General features: G+C 40.1%; 1 protein-coding gene across 3 annotated transcripts in view; it reads right to left on the reverse strand.

Annotated features, from left to right (window-relative positions):
* The window catches only part of LOC132391212 (sister chromatid cohesion protein PDS5 homolog B-like), a 278188-nt gene that overhangs the window by 183819 nt on the left and 70150 nt on the right, over positions 1–24219 (reverse strand). For all 3 annotated transcript variants that reach the window (XR_009511122.1, XM_059964116.1, XM_059964115.1), the window contains 4 exons: positions 12388–12518; positions 8441–8644; positions 8194–8280; positions 1993–2090 (listed from right to left, as the gene is read on the reverse strand). Coding sequence is in view for 2 of the 3 variants with exons in the window: in XM_059964116.1 (XP_059820099.1) it covers positions 1993–2090; positions 8194–8280; positions 8441–8644; positions 12388–12495 (497 nt within the window). In the remaining variant the exon portion in view is untranslated. The remainder of the gene's footprint in view (positions 1–1992; positions 2091–8193; positions 8281–8440; positions 8645–12387; positions 12519–24219) is intronic.

Consider the following 24219-nt stretch of genomic DNA (forward strand, 5'->3'; position numbering starts at 1 on the left):
AGGAATAGGATAATAATACAAATGAATGAGTGGCTGAGGAAGTGGTGCAAGGGGCAAGGTTTCAGATTTCTGGATCATTGGAATCTCCTCTGTAGAAGGTTATGACCTGCGCAAATAGGATAGGTTACACCTGAACCCAGAGGACTAATATCCTGGTGGGCAGGTTTGCTAGATATTGTGGAGGATTTTAAAAGTGTGTTGGAAATATGATGGGAACCAGAGTGATAAGACTAAGGATGGGGTAGCTGTTTATCAAGTCAATACAGTGTGTAATGAGACTGTGAGGAAGGACAGACAGATGATAGGGTAAAATTGCAGTCAGTGGAATGAGGCAAGTGCAACATGGGGACAGAAATTGAAAAAGATGATGAAAATAGGACTGTTATATTTGAATGCACATAGTATACAGAATAAGGTAGATGATCTTGTAGTACAGTTCGAGATTGACAGGTATGACATTGTGAGCATCTCTAAGACATACATGAAAGATGACATTTGGGAACTTGACATCCAAGGATACCTTGTTTTGAAAGAGCAGGCAGGTAGGTGGAGGGTGGCTGTGTTGGTAAAAAAAAAATATCAAATCAAAGGTGTAAAATCCTTCTGGGGAGAGTTAAGAAACTGAAGGGTACAAAGACTCTTATGGTAGTTTTATATGGGCCCCCAAACCGTGGCCAAGACGTGGAACATAAATTTCAATAGGAAATAGAAATAGTTATGTATTAGGGCAATGTTACAATTGTCATAAGGAATTTCAACATGTAGGTATTGAGAAAATCAGATTGGTGCTGGATCCCAAGAAGGGAATTTCTAGAACGCCTACAAGATGGCTTTTTAAGAGCAGCTCATGGTTGCGTCTGCTCAGGGAACAGCTATTCTGGATTAGGTGTTGTGTAATGAACTGGAATTGATTAGACAACTTAAGGTAAAAGGAATCCTTAGGAGGCAGTGATCATAATATGATAGAATTCACCATGCACTTTGTGAGGGAGAAGATAAAGTGAGATGTATCAGCATTACAGTAGAGTAAAGGGAATTACAGAGGCATGAAAGAGGAGCTGGCCAAAGTTGATTGGAAGCAATACTGGCAAGGATGACAGAACAGCAATGGCTGGAGTTACTGGGAGAAATTTGGAAAGCAGACTATAGATACACTCCAAAGTAGTAGTATTCTAAAGGGAGAATGAAACCATGGCTGACAAGGGAATTCAAAGATAGCAATAAAGCAAAATAGGGGGCATATAATCTAGCAAATATTAGTGAGTAGCTGGAGGACTGTGAAGCTTTTAAAAACCAACAGAAGGCAACAAAAAATAAATGAGAAAGAGGAAATATGAAGGTAAGCTAGTCAATAATATAAAAAGAGGATATCAGAGATTTTTTCTAGATATATAAGCAGTAAAAGGGAGGTAAGAGTGGATATTGGACAGCTGGAAAAAGATGCTGGAGAGGGTTCAGAGGAGATTCTAGGATTGAAAGGGTCGATGTATAAGGATTGTTTAATGGATCTGAGCTTTTACTTGCTGAAGTTCAGAAGAATGGGTATCTCACTGAAACCTATCAAATACTGAAAGGTCTAGATAGAATCGATATGGTGCAAGCAGGTGAGTCTAGGACCCAAGGGCAAGCCTCAGAACAGAGGAACATTCATTCAGTACAGAGATGAGGAGGCATTTCTGTACCCAGAATGTGGTGAATCCGTGGAACTCTTTGCCACGGGCGGCTTTAGAGGCTATCTCTTTGAATATATTTAAAGCAGAGGTTGATAGGTTCTTTGTTAGAAAGGGCATCAAAGGTTGCAGGGAGAAAGTAGGAGAATGGGATTGATAGGCATAATAAATCAACCATGATGGCATGGCAGAACAGACTTGATGGGCAGAGTGGCCCAAGTCTGCTCCTCTGTCATATGGTCTGAATGCAAGGCAGTAAGTAGACTTGGCTTGGTAATCTAACCTCTGTTTCAAGTTCATTCTAGTTGTAAGCAAAACTTACTTTATTACTTGAAAAAGTGTTCTGTACAATTGAGTGAAGATATCATTGCTATCTTCCAGTTCAAAGCAGATGTTATATGACTTTACCCAGGCAATGTTCTATAAAGAAAAAGAAATACAATCAGTGCCCAGCAGGATTAAACAGATGAACTAAAGATGACTGCAGGAGAAAAATTATGTTATAAAATTCAATAAAACTAATGGTATGTTATCAATATGACCATGCCAATAGTATCAAAAGGTAATTGAATACTCTGCTTCGGTAATAAACAGTGGCAAGCCAGTCAAATGTACTTAAGATACCAGAATGCAAATCAGCATCATTATTATGATCACTGCAGCTCAACAGATAATTTTTCAAATGGCTTGACTGTACTGCTGTGTTACCTAACTCTTGAAAAGTTAATAAAACAAAAGAATGCATTTCTTAGGAATAAAACTGAGGTCTCTTAGAAGCTGAAGCTTTCAGCCTTTCAGATGTCAATTGATTTGTAATGTTCCACATACTCTAGCATTAGTTCCATGTTTTATATATATAAAAGTTTTTTTTAAAGGAATGGAGATATAAAGCAATAGTCCCTCAAAAAAAACAGACAGACAATAAACAATGAGCCTTTTTGCTAATAATGCTCTTATTAGGTGCTCCAGGGTCACAGGCATCACAGTATTAATTTCAAAACACCCAAAACAAAAAACCACAATAATCACCTTTCATCCATTTTTGATTTTGTCTGAAATACGACAGAACAATTATATCAGTACAAGTCAGGTTATTCTGGAGCTCGGCAACCGACCTCGATGGCTCTAATGATCCAGAACGGATTCAAAGCCCGGACTCCACCTCCATCAATGCAGGTTCCAACGTCTTCAATCATCTTCAAAGTGCCAATTGCACAACCCCCTACCCAGACTCCAGTCTTGACTACCAGGCCAGTTCTTCACTCACGGCTGCTGGAACCCCCACCTCACCTTCCCCCACCACCACATCATAATCCCATCTCGCTCATATCCCACCACCAGCTCTTAAGCCCTCAGAGACCCCATCTTCCTCTCACACCAAACTCCCCTTCCTATCAGATACTACCAAACCCCTTCCCCCCTCCGATCCCAGGGCTCATCCATGCCAGGTCTTAACCATCCCCTCTGACGTTCCCCTGAGACAGAACATTCTGTGCTCAGTAAGAGCCTCACCTTTGTCCCCCTGCACCCACTCCTCAGTGAGTTCCACACCCACCATTACGCTGAACTTTTCTTCCGCCGCCTCCATCTCAGAGCCTACTTCTTAGGCAAGGACTCTCCACCCCGCACCAATGAACCCTTCTCCTGTCTTCAGCCAGCCTCATCTTCCTGGATACCCCACCCTGGTCTTCTGCCTGCTCTGCACCTTTTCATTTCCAACTACTGATGGGACATCAACTGTCTCAACTTCAACACTCCTCTCTCCTTTTACAACTTCACCCCTTCCTAACACTCTGCTCTTCACTCCCTCCAATCTAATCCTAACCTCACCATCAAACCAGCAGATAAAGGGGGCGCTGCAAAGTCTGGCCTTCTGACCTCTACCTTGCTGAAGCCCAGTGCCCACTAAGAAGCACCAGGCCATCATCTCCCACACCAACACAGACATCATTAACTCTGGGGATCTCCCATCCACTGCCATAGTTCCCGCACCCCACACCTCCTGTTTCTACCTCCTGCCCAAGATCCACAAACCCACTTGTCCAGGTAGATCCATTGTTTCGGCTTGTTCTTGTCCCACTGAACTCATATCTACATATATCGATTTTGTCTTATCCCCTCCCTAGTCAGTCCCTTCCTACCTACATCCATGATACTTCATATGCTCTGGATCTTTTCTGGACAGGTCTCCATCAGCTTTGCAAATCTGGACACTGCAATTTTTTCCCCATTCTTCTTTACAAAACTGCTTAATCTCTGTCAGATTGCATGGGGTTTGTCAGTGAACAGCCTTTTTCCAAGTCCAGCCAGAAATACTCAATTGGATTGAGGTCTGGATACTCTTAGCCACTCCAAGGCATTAACTTTTCTGTTTTTAAGTTAATCCCGTGTAGCTTTGGCTTTATGCTTGGGATCACTGTATTGCTGGAAAACAAATCTTCTCTCAAATTGCAGTTCTCTTGCATCAGGTTTTCCTCAAGGATTTCTCTGTATTTTGCTGAATTCATTTTCACCCTCCACCTTCACAAGCCTTCCAGGACCTGTTGCAATGAAGCATCCCCACATCATGAAGCAGCCACCAGCACCTTGCTTCATGGTAGTGATGATGCCTTTTTGATGATGCGCTGTGTTTGGCTTACACCAAACATAGCGTTTAGTCTGATGGCCAAAAAGCTCAATTTTGGTTTCATCAGACCACGGAGCATTCTTCCAGTTTACTTTAGAGTCTCCTACATGCCTTCCAGTAAACTCTAGCTGAGATTTCATGTGAGTTTTGTTCATTAAAGAAGTGCCTTTTTTCTCTTTGCCACTCTTCCATAGAGCTGCAACTGGTGAAGCACTCAGACAACAGTTGTTGTATGCACAGTCTCTCCCATCTCAGCCACTGAAGCGTGTAACTCCTCCAGAGTTGTCATAGGTCTCTTAGAGGCCTCTCTCACTAGTCCCCTCAGTCATAGTCACTCAGTTTTTGAGGATGGCCTGCTCTAGGAAGATTTACAGCTATGGCATATTCTTTCCATTTCTTGATTATTGAATATACAAGTGACTTGTAAATTTTCTTGCATCCATCTTCTGATGGGTGCTTTTCAATAACTTTTTTTGCAGGGTTGCTTGGAATTTTCCTTTGTCTTCATGATGTGGCTTTTACGAAGATACTGACTCATCAGTGGTTGGACCTTCCAGATACAGGTGTATTTTTGCTACAATCAATTTAAACACCTTGACTGCACAAAGGTCTTCAAAAACAGATTTCCATTTAACTTCTAAAACCAATTAGCTGCACCAGTGATGATTTGGTGTGTCATATTAAAGGGGGTGAATACTTATGCATTCAATTATTTTGTGTTTTATGTTTGAAGTTAATTTAAAATCAGTTTGTAGAGATCTGTTTTCACGTTGACACAAATTAGTCTTTTTCAGTTGATCAGTGTAAAAAAAAGCCAAATTAAATCAGAATCAGGTTTATTATCACCGACATGTGATGTGAAATTTGCTAACTTAGCAGCAGCAGTTCAATGCAATACATAATCTGAGAGAAAAAAATAATAAAATAATAATAAACAAGTGAATCAATTACGTATAGTGAGAATATTTTTTTAAAAACCGTGCAAAAGCATAAATACTGTATATAAAAAAAGTGATGTAGTGTCCAAAGCTTCAATGTCCATTTAGGAATTGGATGGCAGAGGGGGATTAGCTGTTTCTGAATCACTAAGTATGTGCCTTCAGGTTTCTGTATGTCCTACCTGATGGTAACAGAGAGTACAGGGCATGTCCTGGGTGCTGGAGGTCCTTAATAATGGACGCTTCCATTCTGAGACGCCGCTCCCTGAAGATGTCCTGGGTACTTTGTAGGCTAGTGCCCAAGATGGAGCTGACTAGATTTACAACCTTCTGCAGCTTCTTTTTGTCCTGTGCAGTAGCCCCTCCACACCAGGCAGTGATACAGCCTGTCAGAATGCTCTCCATGGTACAACAATATAAGGTTTTGAGTGTAGTAGTTGACATGCCAAGTCTCTTCAAACTCCTAATAAAGTATAGCCACTGTCTTGCCTTCTTTATGACTACATCGATATGTTGGGACCAGGTTAGATCCTCAGAGATCTTGACAGCCAGGAACTTGAAGCTGCTCATTCTCTCCACTTCTGATCCCCCTGGAGGATTGGTATGTGTTCCTTCGTCTTACCCTTCCTGAAGTCCACAATCAGCTCTTTCGTCTTACTGACATTGAGTGCCAGGTTGCTGCTGCGGCACCATTTCACTAATTGGCATATCTCACTCCTGTGTGCCCTCTCGTCACCACCTGAGATTCTACCAACAATGGTCGTATCGTCAGAAAGTTTATAGATGGTACTTGAGCTATGCTAACCACACAGTCATGCATATACAGAGAGGAGAACAGTGGCCTCGGCTCACATCCAAGGTGTGCCAGTGTTGATCGTCAGCGAAGACTGTGATTCAATGTTATAAAACAATAAAACATGAAAATTTCTGGGGGTTGGGGAATGAATACTTTTTATTGGCACTATATATATAGCCAAGGTGCTAAAACGTTTGCACAGTACTGTCGTAATTTTATACATTGCATAGTACATCTGCTGTAAAAAAACAAATTTCGTGACATACGTGAATGATGATAAACCTGATTCTGATACAAGTGTTTATTATGTACTAAGAGTGGGAAGGGAGCTGTGAGAGGGGTAATCATGGTTGGGAAAGGAGATGGGAGGGAGCAGGATGCACAAGAGAGACATACTATAATGATTAATAAACCAGTTGTTTGCAATCAAATTACCTTGCCTGGTGTCTCAAGGCTGTGTGTATCTGCAAACCGCCACCCTCTCCCTTGACATTTCTTCACTGCCACCTATCCCACATCCCTCATACGGCACTTCACATTCACCATTCCCAACATCCCTGGCTCCCGCTCTACAACTTGCAACTTGCTCTCCGCTCTACGTTGTCAAATACAGTAGTGTGCAAAAGTCATAGTCACCCTAGTTATATACATGTGCCTACATCTTTTGTACAGTACTGTACCTAAATCAGAAACAAAACGCTAATATTCTAGAGAAATTGAAAAAGGCTTGTAGAGGCTCAGAAGTTAGTGAATCTTCCTGAAGAATGAAATGTGACCCAGATTAGAATCAGAATCAGACTTCTTATCACTGATATATGTTGTGAAATTTGATGTTTTTGTGACAGCAGTAGAGTGCAAGACATAAACACTACAAGTTCCATAAAATACAAAATACAAAGAGGAATAGCAAGGCAGTATTCATGCATTCAGAAGTTGAATGAATAAGAAGGTGTTTCTAAAAATGTTGAGAGTGGATCTTAGGCTCCTGTATCTCCTCTGATGGTTGTAATGAGAAGAGGGCATGGCCCTATGGTGAGAGTCTTTAATGTTGAATGTTATCTTCTTGAGGTTCAATGGATGAAATGACATACTCAAGACAAATACAACAAGCAGTACTGCAAAGTATCAAAGTTTCCAAACAGAAACAAAATGGCCGGGCATGTTGGAGAACTTCAGAACAGCCACACCAAGATTACCATTGCTAACAAGCAAATGAATAAGCTGTGATTTGTTTAAATATTTACAGAGAGGTAATGAAGTCTTCAAAGACAAAGGAGGAGAAGGCTGAACTACAAGAGAAAATGTATATGTTCAGAAGGTTATATCTGGTCAAAAAATAAAAACGATTAAAATCTTTGGACTTTTATTCCTTACTAACATTCACAGTAAGGTACATGTGAAGGCAGGGTCACCTTGGACTAAGCTTTAGAATTAGAAAAATAGAGGGGGAAAACAAGAGTGATTAAGGTATCCATCTGTCACACATTATACCATAAGAACTAAATATGAAAAGTCTATGTTTTGGTTACTCTGTACAAGGCAATGCTGGAGACACTTGTGGTCAGTGCCCAGTTGCCCTCCCTCTGCAATACACTGTTAAAGCAATAGTGCAGATTACTAGCTGACACCACAAATCTGAACTGAGAGAAAGGCCTACAACACCAGCACCATCTCAAATAAGCCAACCAGGGTCAAGGATCAGGGATCATAGAGAATGAAATTCTACAGAATCATTCAACATGAAAAAAAACAAAGAAATGCAATCACTGATATACCAAATCACAGTGTGACCAGCTGAAGTATACTTTAACTACTTCGGGGAAAACAAGGGGGGGGATAAAAACTGTGCAAAGGGTTATTAGATCACAATTGAAAGTTGATGCCTAATAGCTACAGGTACACAACTATAAACAGGACTAAAAGATAGACCACTATACTAAAACAGATTTGTGCCACCAAACAGTTTAGTGCATTCTGAGCCTATGTGCCTGTACCTCACGGTACCTGTGCAAATGACAGCAAATTCCACTTGACTCAAAGTTCTGTACATCTTTGCTTCTCAAAGCAACTGAGAACTCAACCATATGGATCAATAAGGAATCCAAGCAGCAATTTCCTATTATCTGTGGTATTCAAAAAAAAAAGGTGCATTATACCACTCACCTCAAGTAAGTAGAAGTATCTGTTAAATTGTGCACTTTTTGTATCTTCCAGTCCCTTTAGTTGTCTAGTTATGAACATAAAAATATCCTAAACAGAACAAAATTTTAGAACACTTAAACAACTTTGAAAACAAGACTTGAATGAACTATAACAGTATTCCAATAACTTATGAAACAAATAAATGCAAATCTGTTCAATATTAAAGAGAAAGAGCAAACAGAATTTTCTGAATCAATTACAACTCTACCTTAAGTTTATCTGGTGATGTATAGGGTGCTTCTGGCGCATAGATTCGAAAGATATCAGCCAAGCAGCAGGCAACCAACAGTCGCACATCCTTATCAGGATGCTTAAGGAAAAAATCAGAAGCAAGATGTAGAGCCAGATTGAGGTACAACTCCTTTTCATCTTCTGAATCTTGGTCCATGTCCATGAAGGTTTTTACAACCATCTAAGAGGAGACAAAGTTAAACATACTTATATCACAACTTCCACATTTAGTTAACTCAGATTAAATAATATGTATTTAAACCGAATGTCTGCAAAGAAGAAATTCCCTTTCAAGTTAGTCATATCCACAGTATCTAACTTGTCAGCAAGGTAATGGGAATCACAGCTCAGGTCAGCATCAAGTCCCACCATTAGTCACTTACTCCATTAGATACAGTCAAAACTTGGAACGCAATAAGAGGGGGGAGATAGAGATTGAAATATGATCCTTTCAGAATCACTTATACCCAACATTAATCAGAATTACAATATTCAGTTTACTATCAGCAACACTGGAGTGAATATAGTGGAAGATTCCTTGGCATACATAGATATACGCTTATAGGAGAAAAAAAGTTGGCAAGTACTTAATTAAAGCAGAAGTTCTTAAAAATGACCATGTTTTAGTCCTTGTGACTTGGGATTTTTTTTTAAGCACCATATAACTTATGAATATCTAAGTTAACTTTTGGAGGTTGGGGAACTGGGAGAGCGATAACCCTCGTTTAAAATATGCAAATCCACTGAAGCAGTTTTTGCTAGTCACTTCTGTTATGAAAGTAAAGATATTCCTACAGAATATAGTAAGCAAAAAGGGAGATCATCACTAACTACAACTGGTGTGAGCTGATTAATATACAAGCTGATGACATTGAGACTAGCTGATCCCAATGTTGGCTTTAGTTCAATGCTGCCATACAGCAAAATTATAATACTTATACTGAGACTATGCAGCCTTCGAATAGCTTAGACAGGCCAACATTCTGAATTACGCAGGAGAACAACAGGAAGTCCAAAGTGAATACCACTAATTTCTTTGGCACTCCAGACTTCAAAAAGAATCTTTTAAACATAATCTTAATAACAAGAGCCAATGCTTTCAAAGAAAGTACGGTGCAGATAACGGAGTTATATAGCGCAGACGCAGGACTTACCAAGGCTTACCAAGTCCATGCTTGCCATCAAATAACCATCCACTTTAACCACATTGGTGAGTACTTTCATACCTTGCTGATTCAAGTGCTTGTCAATATATGTCTCAAATATTGTAAGAGTACCTGCTTCCACCACTCCCACAATGCCTTTGAAATAAAAAGTTCCAGATTCCAACTACCATCTGTGTGGGGGTTAAAATATCCTAAGATTCCTCTTACCACCATCCTAAATCCACACATGCTAGCTTCAGACACCTGCATGAGGAAAACTTCCCTGCTTTCAATTCTATCCATGTCCCTTGTAATTTTGCATTTGTCAATTAGGTTTCCTTTCAGCCTCCTACATTCCAATGAAAATAATCCCAGTCTATTCCATCTCACCCCTTAACAGAAATAGAAGCAACATCCAGGTGAATCTTTCATGCATTTTCTTCACATCCTTATGATGTTGTGACCAGAAGTGCAGAGTACTAGAGCTAAGGCCCAACCAAAGTTTTACCATAGACTTCCTAATCCTACAATCTATGCACGAGCATGCAAAACCAGGTATTCTGCATGCTTCCTTCCCCACTACAAGTGCTATGACCTTCAGGGATCATTAAACTTGTACACCCTGTTCCTCATGGCTACTGGAATCCTTACATTAATTCTCTATCCTATTCTACACACCCTTCCTAAGTGTATCACCTCACACTTATCAGGAGTAAATTCCACCTGCCATTGTTCTGCTTATACTTACCAACCAATCAATTTAGTCCTGTAGCCCAGCATCATAATGATTTCTCATAGTATATGCCTTACATTCATATCTAAATCATTAATGCTTGCAATCATCATTAATGCACATTATCTTCGGTCCTCAAGGCCTTAACTTCATAAGCCTAAGGTATAAATAGTAATTTGATTTTAGCTTAAGTCCCAATTCAGAATATTGGGAATGCTGAAGTTAGGTTGCAGATGGTCCCAATATCAAGAAAATCTCACCATTAACAAATAACAGTATGACTTCTATAATAGGCATTCCAGTGTGGAAATTTAATTCTCAAAACCAACCCAACTGCTTTTTTTGTACTGTGCATCATTAACCCCTATAGTAACACAATATGCTGATTCATGAAACAATTCAGTTCCTTATTGAATTTATGGCACAGCTATCACTAGGTGGCAGTCTACTCTACAAGTCCATGACTCTGAACTAGTTAGTTTGTTATAGCTCAAATTAACCATGCAGAATCTTTAGCATATTGTACAGTAACATCTGCCAACGGCTTCCTGATCTTAAACAAAGTACTTTACTGATGTATGGTTTTCCACTGTAACTTCTAAGCTCTATTTTAACTAGTCCCATTGAACTACAATAAGTCATTCAAATAATAATTAAAGCTTAAGTCTAACTATTTTTGATCTTGCCAAAATATTTCCATTGCTGTATTTTCCAAAATACAGAAATACAAAGTGTATCACCAGTATTTCAATCCATTGTTGTATCAACAACAGGTGACTGACATTTCCAAAAACAAATCTTCAAACAAATAACAACAAAATTTGAAGTTCATCCATCACCATTTTGTATTTGTTTTATATGAATGCTACAAGCAATGAAAGTCAGTTACAGACAAACGCAACATTATGGCAGCTTGGATTATGGAAGTTTGCTTTTACAAATCACTACTATCCAAAAATTTGAGGAACAGAATAGAATTTGCTCTCACTGAATACATGTAGAAAACAAGTAAATAAAAAATCAAAACAATTTTGCTATCAACTTGCATTTCTTAAAACAAATGATAATTTTCTGGAAAAGCAACCCCTTCCCCTGTAACTTGGGGTCACCTGTAATCAATTTGTTTGCTTGGATTTCTGTTTTCTCCACTAAAAAAAAAAGATTTTAAGGAACAGTTAGAGCAAGCAACATGTTAAGCTAGAAAATATGAAAATGGAAATAAATTCAGTTTTTGCACCACATAACAAGGAAATGGTCTCAAAATTAAGATACAAACACACAAAAAACCTTTCACTATCAACCATGTTTTTGCTTGTAAGGCTCTCCAACAATCCTACTTATGAAACTGCTGCAAATCAAGAAATTTGTTCCTGATGTATTAACATAGACAAGCTGATAGTTGGCATAGAAACAAGTCATTTGGCCCATTGTGTCTATGCAAACTATCATGCCTATTGATAGAATTAATGCAGGCAAGCGGCATTACTAAATTTCTCTGTGCCTTGCTCATTCAAGTATGTGTCCAGACGCCTCTTATATGTTGGTGCTGCTCCTGCCTCCCATATCCTCTCATAGTTCATTCCAAACAAAAAAAAAGCTCCTTGTGAAAAATTTACACCTCAGATCTCCTTTAAACCTCCTCCCTCTCAACTTCAACCTATACCTTCAAGTTTTAGATAGCTTCAGCATAGGAAACAAGACTCTGGCTATCTACCCTACATATGCCTCTCAAAATTTTACTACTTCTGTCACACCATCATTACAGGGGAAAACATATCCAACCTATCCAATCTTTCATTACTCAAATCAATCCATGCAACAGCCTTATGAATCTTTTCTACGCCCCCTCTATTTCAATCACAGCCTTCCTATAGTGGATTAATGTTCTCAGAAGTAGCATGATTCACAACACCTACATGCTTGGAACTTATCCACAGTTGATTAATTAATTAATTTTGAGGACTTATCAATAGCGTAATCACACTTGTAACAGAAGGTAATCAAGGTGCATAAATTCCAGTTTATTATTTTAGATTGAAAACAAACCTTTAGTCTTCGAACCATTTCTTCCTTGGATATTTTATCAGAGATTTCTTTAACCCCGGGTGGGTATATAATTTTTCCATCATTGGCCTTGGGCTTTGTGTGAGCCATAGTAAAAATTCACGTTTTCTCACCTGAAAATAAACAGAATACATAATAAGGTTTTTTTCCGACCAGTTCAGCTTATGAAACATTAAGTGCCAGTGATAGGGATGTCTTCCCACTTCTGATATTCACATATCAACATCAAGTACAGACAGTTTAACTACGTTTGGTATAATCACTCTTCAGTTCACCATACCACTATGCAGCATACTGCACTGTTACAAGACTCAATGCAAGTTAAAAATAAACCACTTTATCTGGTCAGAGTACATTGAAATCTTCTGGAGTCTATACAGAATTCCCCATCCTTAGCCAACATGCTCTTTCTTCCAGCCTACACAAGAAACATTTTTTGTCCGTCATCCTTTACTCTTTCCTCTTCATATATAATCAGACCTGTTAAATATATCCAGCAGGGCTGAACTATAATATCAAAAAAAACACAGCTTAATTTGATTTCACATGACTTCAGCTCGTCAAAGTAATTCCTATTTTTGCCCACCACACCATATCACCCTTGCCCAACTTCATGGCTACATTGATTAACTTGTTTCTTTCCTTCACAGGTAAAGTGAAGGGTCCCTCACATGAGCTTCTCTTCCATTTTCTATTTTGTTACTTTCGTTGCCTCAGTTTATCTTATTCTACTCATACATGTTTAGTGCTAGGCAGGTGCCATAACCTTACCATTAACGAGACATTACATAAACCTAGAAGCTTAATGTGCTGGTTTCTGTTTCTATTAAGCCACTTTAACTCAGTCGATCAGGGTTCCTTTTCCATTTTCTCTCCTACTGAAATATAACTTGCATCTCTTTCCCAGTTTGATGTGCAGTGATAGATCCAAATCATTGCTTGTTTCTCTTTTGATAGATTCTGTCTGATCTACTGAATAACTAGCATTTTGTTTTTATTTTGGATTTCTAGCATCTGTAGTTTTATTAATTGTCTTCTCGTATATACCCTCTTCTTTGTCCCAATCGGCAAAAAAGCACATGTGAATGTACTTACAGAATTATTATCAACAATATTGCATAAATGAGGCTAATACTACCCAAAGCTAACAGTTTTCCAGTATCTAAGCTGCTGTTAGTTATTTCCTATATTTAGTAATGGCAATGGTTTGTATACAAGTTCTGATAATACATAGAGCATAGAGATTTACAGCACATTACAGGCCCTTCGGCCCACAATGTTGTACAGCCCATGTAACCTTCTCGACACACTGCCTAGAATTTTCCTAGCCCATAGCCCTCTATTTTCTAAGCTCCATGCACCTATTTAAAAGCATCTTAAAAGACCCTATCGTATCCACTTCCACCACTGCCACCGGCAGTACATTCCACAAACCCACCACTCTGTGTGAAAAACTTGCCCCTGAAATCCCCTTGGCACCTTAAAACTATGATCTCTCATGTTAGTCATTTCAGCCCTGGAAAAAAGCCTCTGGCTATCCACACGATCAATGCCTCTAATCTTCTTATACACCTCTATCAAGTCACCTCATATCCTCCATCGCCCCAAGGAGAAAAGACCAAGTTCACTCAACCTATTCTCATAAAGGTACACCCTCCAATCCAGGATTATAAATCTCCTCTGCACTCTCTCTATAGTATCTTCATCCTTCCTGTAGTGGGGAGACCAGAACTGAACACCGTACTCAAATGGGGTCTGGCCAAGCTCTTTTATAGCTGTAACATTACCTCACGGCTCTTGAACTCAATCCCACAGTTGATAAATGCCAATACACCATATCAAGTCAAGTCACTTTTATTGTCATTTCAACCATAACTGCTAGTACAGTGCATAGTAAAAATGAGACAACGTTTTTCAGGACCATGGTGTTACATGACACAGCACAAAAAACTAGACTGAACTACATAATTAAAAAAGACACAGAGAAAGGTACACTAGACTACAGACCTACACAGGACTGCATAAAGTGCACAAAAAAAGTGCAGGCATTTACAATAAGTAATAAACAGGACAGTAGGGCAAGGGGTCAGTCCAGGCTTCGGGGATTGAGGAGTCTGATAGCTCGGGGGAAGAAACTGTTACACTGTCTGGTCGTGAGAGCCCGCATGCTTCGGAGCCTTTTCCCAGACGACAGGAGGGAGAAGAGATTGTATGAAGGGTGCGTGGGGTCCTTCATAATGCTGTTTCCTTTGCGGATGCAGCGTGTAGTGTAAATGTCCGTGATGTCTGGAAGAAAGACCCCGATGATCTTCTCAGCTGACCTCACTATCTGCTGCAGGGTCTTGCAATCCGAGATGGTGCAATTTCCAAACCAGGCAGTGATGCAGCTGCTCAAGATGCTCTCAATACAACCCCTGTAGAATATGATGAGGATGGGGGGGGTGGGAGATGGACTTTCCTCAGCCTTCGCAAAAAGTAGAGACGCTGCTGGGCTTTCTTTGCTATGGAGCTGGTGTTGAAGGACCAGGTGAGATTCTCCGTCGATGTTCAGCGGGGAGTGGTTGCTCCTTGCCCTCCTGAAGTCAACAACTATCTCTTTTGTTTTGTTCACATTAAGAGACAGGTTGTTGGCTCTGCACCAGTCCGTTAACCGCTGCATCTCCTCTCTGTAAGTTAACTAGTCATTCTTGCTGATGAGACCCACCACGGTCGTGTCATCGGCGAACTTGATGATATGGCTCGAGCTGTGTGTTGCTGCACAGTCATGGGTCAGCAGAGTGAACAGCAGTGGACTGCGCACACAACCCTGGGGAGCCCCCATGCTCAGTGTGATGGTGTTGGAGATGCTGCTCCCGATCCGGACTGACTGAGGATCCAGTTGCAGAGGGAGGTGTTCAGGCCCAGTAGGCTCAGCTTTCCAATCAGTTTCTGAGGGATGATGGTGTTGAATGCTGAAATGAAGTCTATGAACAGCATCCGAACGTATGTGTCTTTTTTGTCCAGGTGGGTTAGGCAGGTGGAGGGTGGTGGCAATGGCGTCATCTGTTGAGCGGTTGGGGCGGTACGCTAACTGCAGGGGGTCCAGTGAGGGGGGCAGTAGGGTCTTAATATGCCTCATGATGAGCCTCTCTGAGCAACACTGTCAACCTGCGCAGCAGCTTTGACTGTCCTATCGATACGACCCCAACATCTCTCAGATCCTCCACACTGCCAGGAGTCTTACCATTTATATTATATTCTCTCTTCAAATTGGACCTACCAAAATGAACCACTTCATACTCATCTGGGTTGAAGTCCATCTGCCACTTCTCAGCTCAGTTCTGCATCCTATCAACGTCCCACTGTAAACTCTGACAACCCTCCAAACTATCCACAACACCCCCAACCTTTGGTCATCAGCAAACCTACTAACCCACCCTTCTACTTCTTCATCCAGGTCATTTATATATTTAAAAAAAATCACAAAGAGAAGGGGTCCAAGAACAGATCCCTGTGGAACACCACTGGTCACCAACCTCCATGCAGAATACAAACTCTTTACAACCACCCTTTGCCTTCTGTGGGCAAGCTATTTCTAGATCCACTAAGCAAGCTCTCCTTGGATCCCATGCATCCTTACTTTCTGAAAAAGCCTTGGATAGGGAACCTTATCATATTTTATAAAACACTCAAGTGGTAATTTTTACCAGATAGAAGGTGGGGAAATTAATATGCCTTCGCCCTCTCTCAGTTGGCACCACCACCATTTGTATTACAATCTCTTTAGTTCCCACCCTATCAAAATAATCCTTTTAAAAACTTCCGTCGGTAACTGGATACTAGACTTATTAAAAACTGAAAGATCACAGTTAGTCTGTGTAGATTTCATCTTACTTAAATTATTGTGCACTCTATTTATACTCTATATTCTATTAAGAGTGTACTGCTGTGCTTTACACCCTGGTCCGAAGAAACATTGTCTTGTTTGACAGTATACATGCATGTAGTTAAATGACAATAAACTTGATTTGTTCTCTCCATTCCTCCCACTCTCTGCAACTTAAAGCCCTCTAATCTGCCAACTCTGGTGAAAGGTCAATGACCTGAAAAGTTAACAATCTTTTCTCTTTTCTATAATACATATATATTCATCTATAGATTAAACAACCAAGATTGATTGGAATGACACTAGGTCCAGCCAGCAGATCGAGGAAACTTAAAATGGCAGAACAAGGTAAGATTATTTACATATTAATGCCAACAAGCCCAGTAAGCAATGTCCAACATGTAAAAATTTGTCAAACAGAGCAGCTATTTTGAGGCCAAAATGCTAAGTACAGTACAAAGGTTTTTATAAGCGAAGTTTCATTGAAAAGGCTGAAGGGTGTTAAGGTGCAGTAAGTCAAGGCAATGTTTTTCTTTCTTCTACCCTCATCATCAAAGCCCTATGCTCCTCCTGTGAAGTGAGAAAGAGATCAGGGAGAAATTGAGTACAGGCGGTCCCTGGGTTACAAACGTCTGACTTATGGACAACTTGTACTTACGAACGGACTGCCATAAAGCCTACATTAAAAAATTGAGTTAAATACAATGGTTTGTAATAACAAATGCACGCACTACTTTGTGGCGCTCATGAAAACCTTGTGCTGTTTTAGTGGTTCGTCGACTTGAGGAAGGAGAACGCCGCCCGCCATTTTAAGTCAGATCAGGTTGCCGTTAACAGTGTTGAGTATGTAATTTTGTATTTAGCTTAAATTTTTCTCTTATTTACCCTTGTAACCATGCCTCCAAAGCGTAAATCCAATGAAAGTGCTGGTGATGCATCAAAGAAAAGGAAAACGATTACAATTGGAAATAAAAGTGGAAATAATAAAGCGATCAGAAAGAGGTGAAATGCCATCGGTCACTGGAAAAGCGTTAGGCTACAGTCGGTCAACAATCGGAACAATTTTAAACAATAAAGTGATGATAGCATTTGAGGAAGAAGACTGGGACCCCAAAACTCCAGAACTGAAAAAGTTTTTGATGGAAGAGTTAGCTGAAGCCTTTCATCTCATTGAAGCAGGGATGGCAAAATTAGAGGAGCAAGATCCTAATACAGAGAGATTCACCAAAGTTTACCGTACAGTTACCGAGGGCCTCAGCTGCTACAAAGCCATTTATGATGAGAGAAAGAAAAGCTCTGCACAGAAAGGTAAAATATACTATACACTAAGACAAACATTTGACTAACTGATGCTAAATAAGAACTGTATGTACCTGTTCCGACTTACCTACAAATCTGACTTAAAGACAGACTTAGGAACGGATCTCGTTCGTAACCCAGGGCTTCCCTGTATCTCTACATTTGCAGAAAGTTTGTCCAGCAGTGGCTCTCCTTAGGCCTTATGGATTAGCTGGAGTGTCGGCTGAACTCACTAGGGAGCACAGAGGCAGCAAAGAGTGCTAACAATGAGTTTTAGGTAAGTAGTCACACAACAGAATCAACTAAATAGATGGGTAGCTGTCTGGAGGAAAAGGTATAGAGTGTTGCTGTCCCTTGAGGCTTTCCCTTTATAACAAGTAGACTGTTTTGGATACTTTTGGAGTGGATGACCTCTCAGGCAAAAGCAGCAGCTAGATCAGTAGTTCCTTTACTGGCTCCGTTGTAGAACAGGAAGGCCAAAGTCTAGAAGAACATCAGTGATGGGGACTCAAATCAGGCACTCAAATAGGTATTTCTGTGGCCAAGAGTAAAGATCAAGATGATGTGTTGTATTCCTGGCAGTAAGGTCAAGGACGTACCTGAGCAAGTGCAGGTCGTTCTTAAAAGTGGTGAGCAGCCAGAGATCATGCTGCATATTTTTACTAAGGACGTAGGTATCAAGAGAAAAATGTCATGCAAAGCAAAATAAAAGTGTTAGGGAAAAAGTTAAAATTCAAAACCTTAAGGCTTGTAACCTCCATTTATTCCCTGTGCTACTCGCTACTGGCAGCAGCAATAAAAGGATCATCCAAATGAATGCAGAACTCGCATGGGGAAGGGGGGACATGAAGAGGAAGCTTCTGCTCTTTAAGGCAAGGTGACTTGTACAGGCTGCACCTGTCTGTGGGTTGGTTTACTAGTTACTCAGAAGCATTTAAACTAATCTGGGAGGAGAGTGGGACCCAAAGTAGTCATGTATCAGAAAAGCAAGTTAATACAAATATAAACAAGCCCAGTAGGCAGGCCAGGCCACGAAGCTTGAAAAGTCTGATTGTTTAAACTGCATCTACCTTAATGCAAGAAGCCACATAGATATGGCAGATGAACTCAATAAATGGATCAGCAGTGGGATTAGAATATTTCATCTATTATGGAAATATGGTTGAGGAATGAGCAGGATTGGTAGCTCAATGTTCCAGGGTACAGGTGACCCACAATTTTCAGTGGATCAGGTACACCCTATCCTTGTTATACGCACCTTCAGACTATGCGGATCCACAGTTACGCGAGGAACCTATTTCTATCAACGTCTCCTTATATGCGTCCAAAACTCAGTTACGCGAGGAGCTCTGCTTTCCTGCCAGTACAAGTCACGTGCGCGCCTCACAGTCTAACTCCTGACAGTCTCGTATTGGTTTTGGCAAGCTGTGGATGTGCAATCTTGCGTTCTTAAACTTTTATTGGTTTTATCTACGGTGCAGTGATTTTGTGCTTGAAATATTTAACCATGTCTCCTAAACGTCCGATTTCATGTCCTGGGCCATCAGTCGTGCGGCAGAGAACCACTTTAACATTTGAAAAAAAGTTGGAAATTATAAACAGTGCTGAATCAGGTAAAGGTAACACAGCTCTGGGATGCTACTGCTGGGAACAGAATTTTGTCTTCAAAGTTTTTCTGTTGCTTGACAATGCACCAGCCCATCCTAAACATTTGGGCAGTATTCATCGTAATATAACAGTGCGCTTCCTGCTGCCTAACACAACATCGCTGATTCAACCACTCCACCAAGGTGTGATCCACATTCAAGTTTTTTTTTAAAAACGGTGAACTCTCTCTCAGATGCTGCAAGGAACAGACGACTTTGAAAATCCCGGGAGTTTACCAACGGTGAGGGAATGGTGGAAGTTGGAACACTTGGCACAAATGGGATGGACATGGACCCAAGTTTAGAATGGAGTCAGCATTTCAGTCCTTCCCTGCCATCAACCCTTCTTCCTTACAAGCAAATTTAGGCTGAAAAACAAAATACTACCAAGCAAACAACCCTCGCCACTTTCTTCAAACCGGTGTCAAATCCTGCTGCCGTTCTGTGAGTCTTCCTTCACCCCTTGTTTTTCTCGATGTCCACCTTATCCATGTAAAGCTGCCCAACATCACAACCTCTCATCTCCCACAGCAAACATACCTGCCACCATTGGTGAGTACTGTACACCCTAGTATGTTAACTTTCTATGATTTATTACACTGAAAAATTACCTTAAATTGATTAAATATAATATAAATGTTGCCTTGTGGTACTGCTTTTGTGTCGTATTGGTATGAAAATGTGAATAAATTACAGATAAAACATATTTAGGAAGTCCTCTGGAACGCATTCCTATTTTCGCCATTTAAATAATTATTCACATTATGCGTTGACTGCGAGGAACGTATCCCCCGCATATAACGAGGATAGGGTGAAAATTCATCCTTAAGGAATTACAAATAACTATCAAAAATTAAGATATAGAATAAAAATCTGTTCTTCCAAAATTTATGTGAAAGAATTTTTTTTCAACTTGCATTTTTTGCAGTGTGCACAAATGAAATAGCATTGTGTTTGGGGGGGGGGGGGGAGGATGGAGGGAGGGAAAAAATATCACAAAATGCAGCATCTTCTATGAATGATAAGCTGTTTCTTCTACCATACCCAACCTCCCTGATGACTGCTTCAGGTTGACAAGAGATGGAGGTACAAAAGAAGGCGAGAAAATATTGTTGGGGAGTGGGCAGGTTGGGGAGTGGGCAGGGGATACATCCAGTGAGGCCCTAAAAGGTGGAACCTAGAAATAAAATGGTGATCATTTTGATGGGATTATAAAGTTCAAAGTTTGAAGTAAATTTATTATCAAAGTATAATAGTATGTCACCATATACAACCCTGAGGTTTGCTTTCTTTTAGACACACTCAGTAGATCCAAGAACCATAACAGAATCAGTGAAAGACTGCACCCAACATGGCGTTCAAACAATCAGTTCTGCAAAAGGCAACAGACTGTGGAAATCCAAAAGAAGGTAGCTGGTGGTGAGAGTTCAGATGCTCCTGTACCTTCTTCCTGATGGCATCATGAGAGCATGACCTGGATGGTGGGAGTCCCTAATGATGGATGCTGCTTTCCTGTGACATCGCTCTATGTAGATGTGCTCAGAATCAGGAGGGAGGGCATTACCCATGATGGACTGGGCCATATCCACTACACTTTGTAGTATTTTCTATTCAAGGGCATTGGCGTTTCCATACAGGCTGTAATGCAGTCAGTCAATATATTCTCCTCTGCCCATCTATAGAAGTTTGTCAAAGTTTTAAATATCATGCCAAATCTTAGCATGTTCCTAAGGAAATAGAGGCATTGCCATGCTTTCTTTATAATTGTATTCATGAGCAGGACTCAGGACAGGTCCTCAAAAATGATAAAACCAAGGAATTTAAAATTGCTGACCCTCTCCAACTCTGATCCTCCGATAACATCCGGTTCACGAACCTTTAGTTTTCTCTTCCTAAGAAAATAATAGTTCCTTGGACTTCCTGATATTGAGTGAGAGGACGATACTGTAGCTCCACTTAGCCAGATTTTCAATGTCTCCTCTACGCTGATTTGCCACCACTTTTGATTCGGTCAATGACAATGGTGCTGTCAGCAAACTAAAATATGGCATTGGAGCTGTGCTTAGCCACACCATAATAAGTGTAAAGCAAGTAGAGCAGGGGACTAAGACACCTTGTGGTGAATCTGTGCTGATGGAGATTGTAGAGGAGATGTTGCCAAACTGAACTGACCGGTGTCTGCAAGTGAGAAAAGCAAGGAACCATTTGCACAAGGAGTACTATGTACAGTTCTGGTTGCCAGAATATAGAAAAGATATGATTAAGCAAGATAGGGTGCAGAAAAGATATACATTCCTCATTAACCGAGGTTCCCTAAATTGCCAGAGTTACCCGTCACTACAACATAAACAATTCCCACCCTGATTGAAGGGTTTGAATGAGAAATTATACAGGCTGTATCTGTATTCCTTGGAGTGAAAGAGGCTGAGATACAGGTATATAAAATGTGGAGAAACTAAGACTGGATCAATAATCATTGTCTGTTTCCTATCATAGAAGTATATAAAACTATGCAGCACATGTTTAAAGTGGGAGGGAAAAGATTTAAAGGGGATATAAGGGGTACATTGTTCACACACAAAGTGTAATTAGTATCTGGGCACAAGAGATAACTGCAGATTCGAGAAATCTTGAGCCACACACATAAAATGTTGGAGGAACTCAGCATCAGGCAGCAACTATAGAGGTGGTGTTTTGGCTCAAGACACTTCATCAGGACCGTAAAAGGGAGCAGAAGCCAGAGTAAGATATGGGAAGGGAAGGAGTACAAGCTAGCACATGAATGAGCAAGATTGGATGAGGGGCTGACATAAAAAGCTAGGAGATGATAGGTGGAAAAAATAAAGTGGTGAAGAAGGAAGAATTTAATAGGAGAGGACAATGAACCATGGAAAAAAGGGAAGGAGGAAAGGGCCAGGCAGAGGTGATGGGCAGATGATGAGAACTGGGGGGGGGGGGGGGGGGTGAGGAGATTGGGGACCTGAAAAAGAGGGCAGCGGGGAGGGGGTCATTACCATAATTCATGCCATCACACGTTGGGGCTACCCAGACAGAATATTGAGGTATTGCTCCTCCAACCCGAGTTTGGCCTCATTGTGGTAGTAGAAAAGGCTACAGACAGTTAGATATCAGTTTGGGAATGAAAAGTGGAATTGAAATGGATAGCCACCAGGAAAGCTTGCTTTTTGTGGTGAATAGTTTGCTAACGACACTATTGATGGCTAAATAAAAGGTTGTGACAAATCAGCATATTGGAGGGAGTTTCAAAATCTGGCTGGGTGGTGAGACAAAGGCCCACATCTGGTCCACTAGACATTGCTAAGGCATTGTGGGAGGGTTGATCAATAGCCTACTGAATTAAGCATCTGCTTGAAACAGTAATACTCACAGAATTTCACAGTTCAGTAGAATCCTAAATTCCTCTTTCACAATTCCTGTCCTAATAGTGCAAATGCATAAGAAAGTGACACATCTTCACCATTTTCAAACCCATGTGGTTCCAAGGAAAAGAAGCCACTTCCTATCCAACTTCAGTTAAAGACATACTCCTCCCAACTGCCACAACTTGGAAGAAAGAAATATCATTAAAGATCAGAGCTGGGTTTATCCTCAACAATGGCGATAAATGCAACTACAGCAGTCCTGAGTAGATAAACAGTTTTAGTTTCCTTTCAAGGGTCTTGCAAGATAACTTGATTAACTGACTGGGGTAGAAAAGGGTGTAGAATTTGTCAATTAAAAGAATTGTGACCTTGAACTAGCAACATCTATCTCCAAGCAATTTCAGTACTTCTAATCTGTGCTATCTACACAATATGGAAATTTGTTGTTCAGTCTTGCCAGCAATTAGCAGAACAAATCTTTTCCAATTAATTATCACCCTGGTTATTATAAACAGCGTTCTCAATCAGCGTGTACTTACTAATAAACTGCTTACCAATATTCCATTAGGTTTTATTTTTCTACTTTGCTTCAAAACATCATTACAACTTGCTAACTATAAACTACAAATATGGGAAGTGCAAATGACTGACCTTGACAGGGAGGCAGCATCTGATTCAACAGAGCAAAGTAGCACAGATAAACTGAAAGCAATGTGAGAGAGAATGAAATCGTAGTTGCTATGATTCTGACTCACATAAAATAGAAAGTCCCATTACAGCCTTCTCCTATCCAAAATGATGCAGAATTGTCAGTCCCTTGTGCTTAACTACAAGCATCCTTAAAAACTTCTTCAAACTATGAACCTCAGCTCTTCAATTTGATGACAACAATTTTATTTTGATTTTCTTTGAACTCCCTGGAAGAAAATTTTTCTATAATCCCTAGCCAATGTTTAACCCTTAACAGCTATTACAACAAACCAGAATGTTTAGTGATTTTCTTACTACTCTGCAAGAACCTGATCTACTGCATTTCTTAATACAAAAACTAACAATTCCAAACTACTTCATTTCATGTAGGATCATGAAAGGTAGCAAACAAATCTCTTTCTAAATTTTACATCCATCCTATTAAACTATCAACAGTTTTAAAGTACTGTATTTGATCACCACTCAGTTGTTTATGGTTAGAAATAAAACATATTCAATTTTTTCTCTATAGCTTAGTTACAGTCTGTCACATCTGGCAAAACCATTGCTTGTTTTTACATCTTTTCTGATGCCTCAATATACATTTAGTAACAGAAGCTGAAGATGTGCTTTCAAAACTTCTTAAAAGAGAGGTGTTAGATTTTAAATATGCAATTCAATTGAAGTGTATATGAAGTACAAGTCGAGGTGCATCTAACAGCAAATTTCCAAAATATATTTCCAAAAGCTACAGTTGCAAGAAAAAGTTAGTGAACCCTTTCAATTATCTGGTTTTCTGCATTAATATTCATAAAACATGGTCTGACACTCCACCTAAATTAATAACACACAAACAATTGCACTTTTCATGTCTTTATTGAACACATTGTTTAATCATTCACCATCCAGGTTGGAAAAAGTATGTGAACTT

Source organism: Hypanus sabinus, chromosome 3, assembly GCF_030144855.1.
Source record: "Hypanus sabinus isolate sHypSab1 chromosome 3, sHypSab1.hap1, whole genome shotgun sequence".
Taxonomy (NCBI): domain Eukaryota; kingdom Metazoa; phylum Chordata; class Chondrichthyes; order Myliobatiformes; family Dasyatidae; genus Hypanus; species Hypanus sabinus.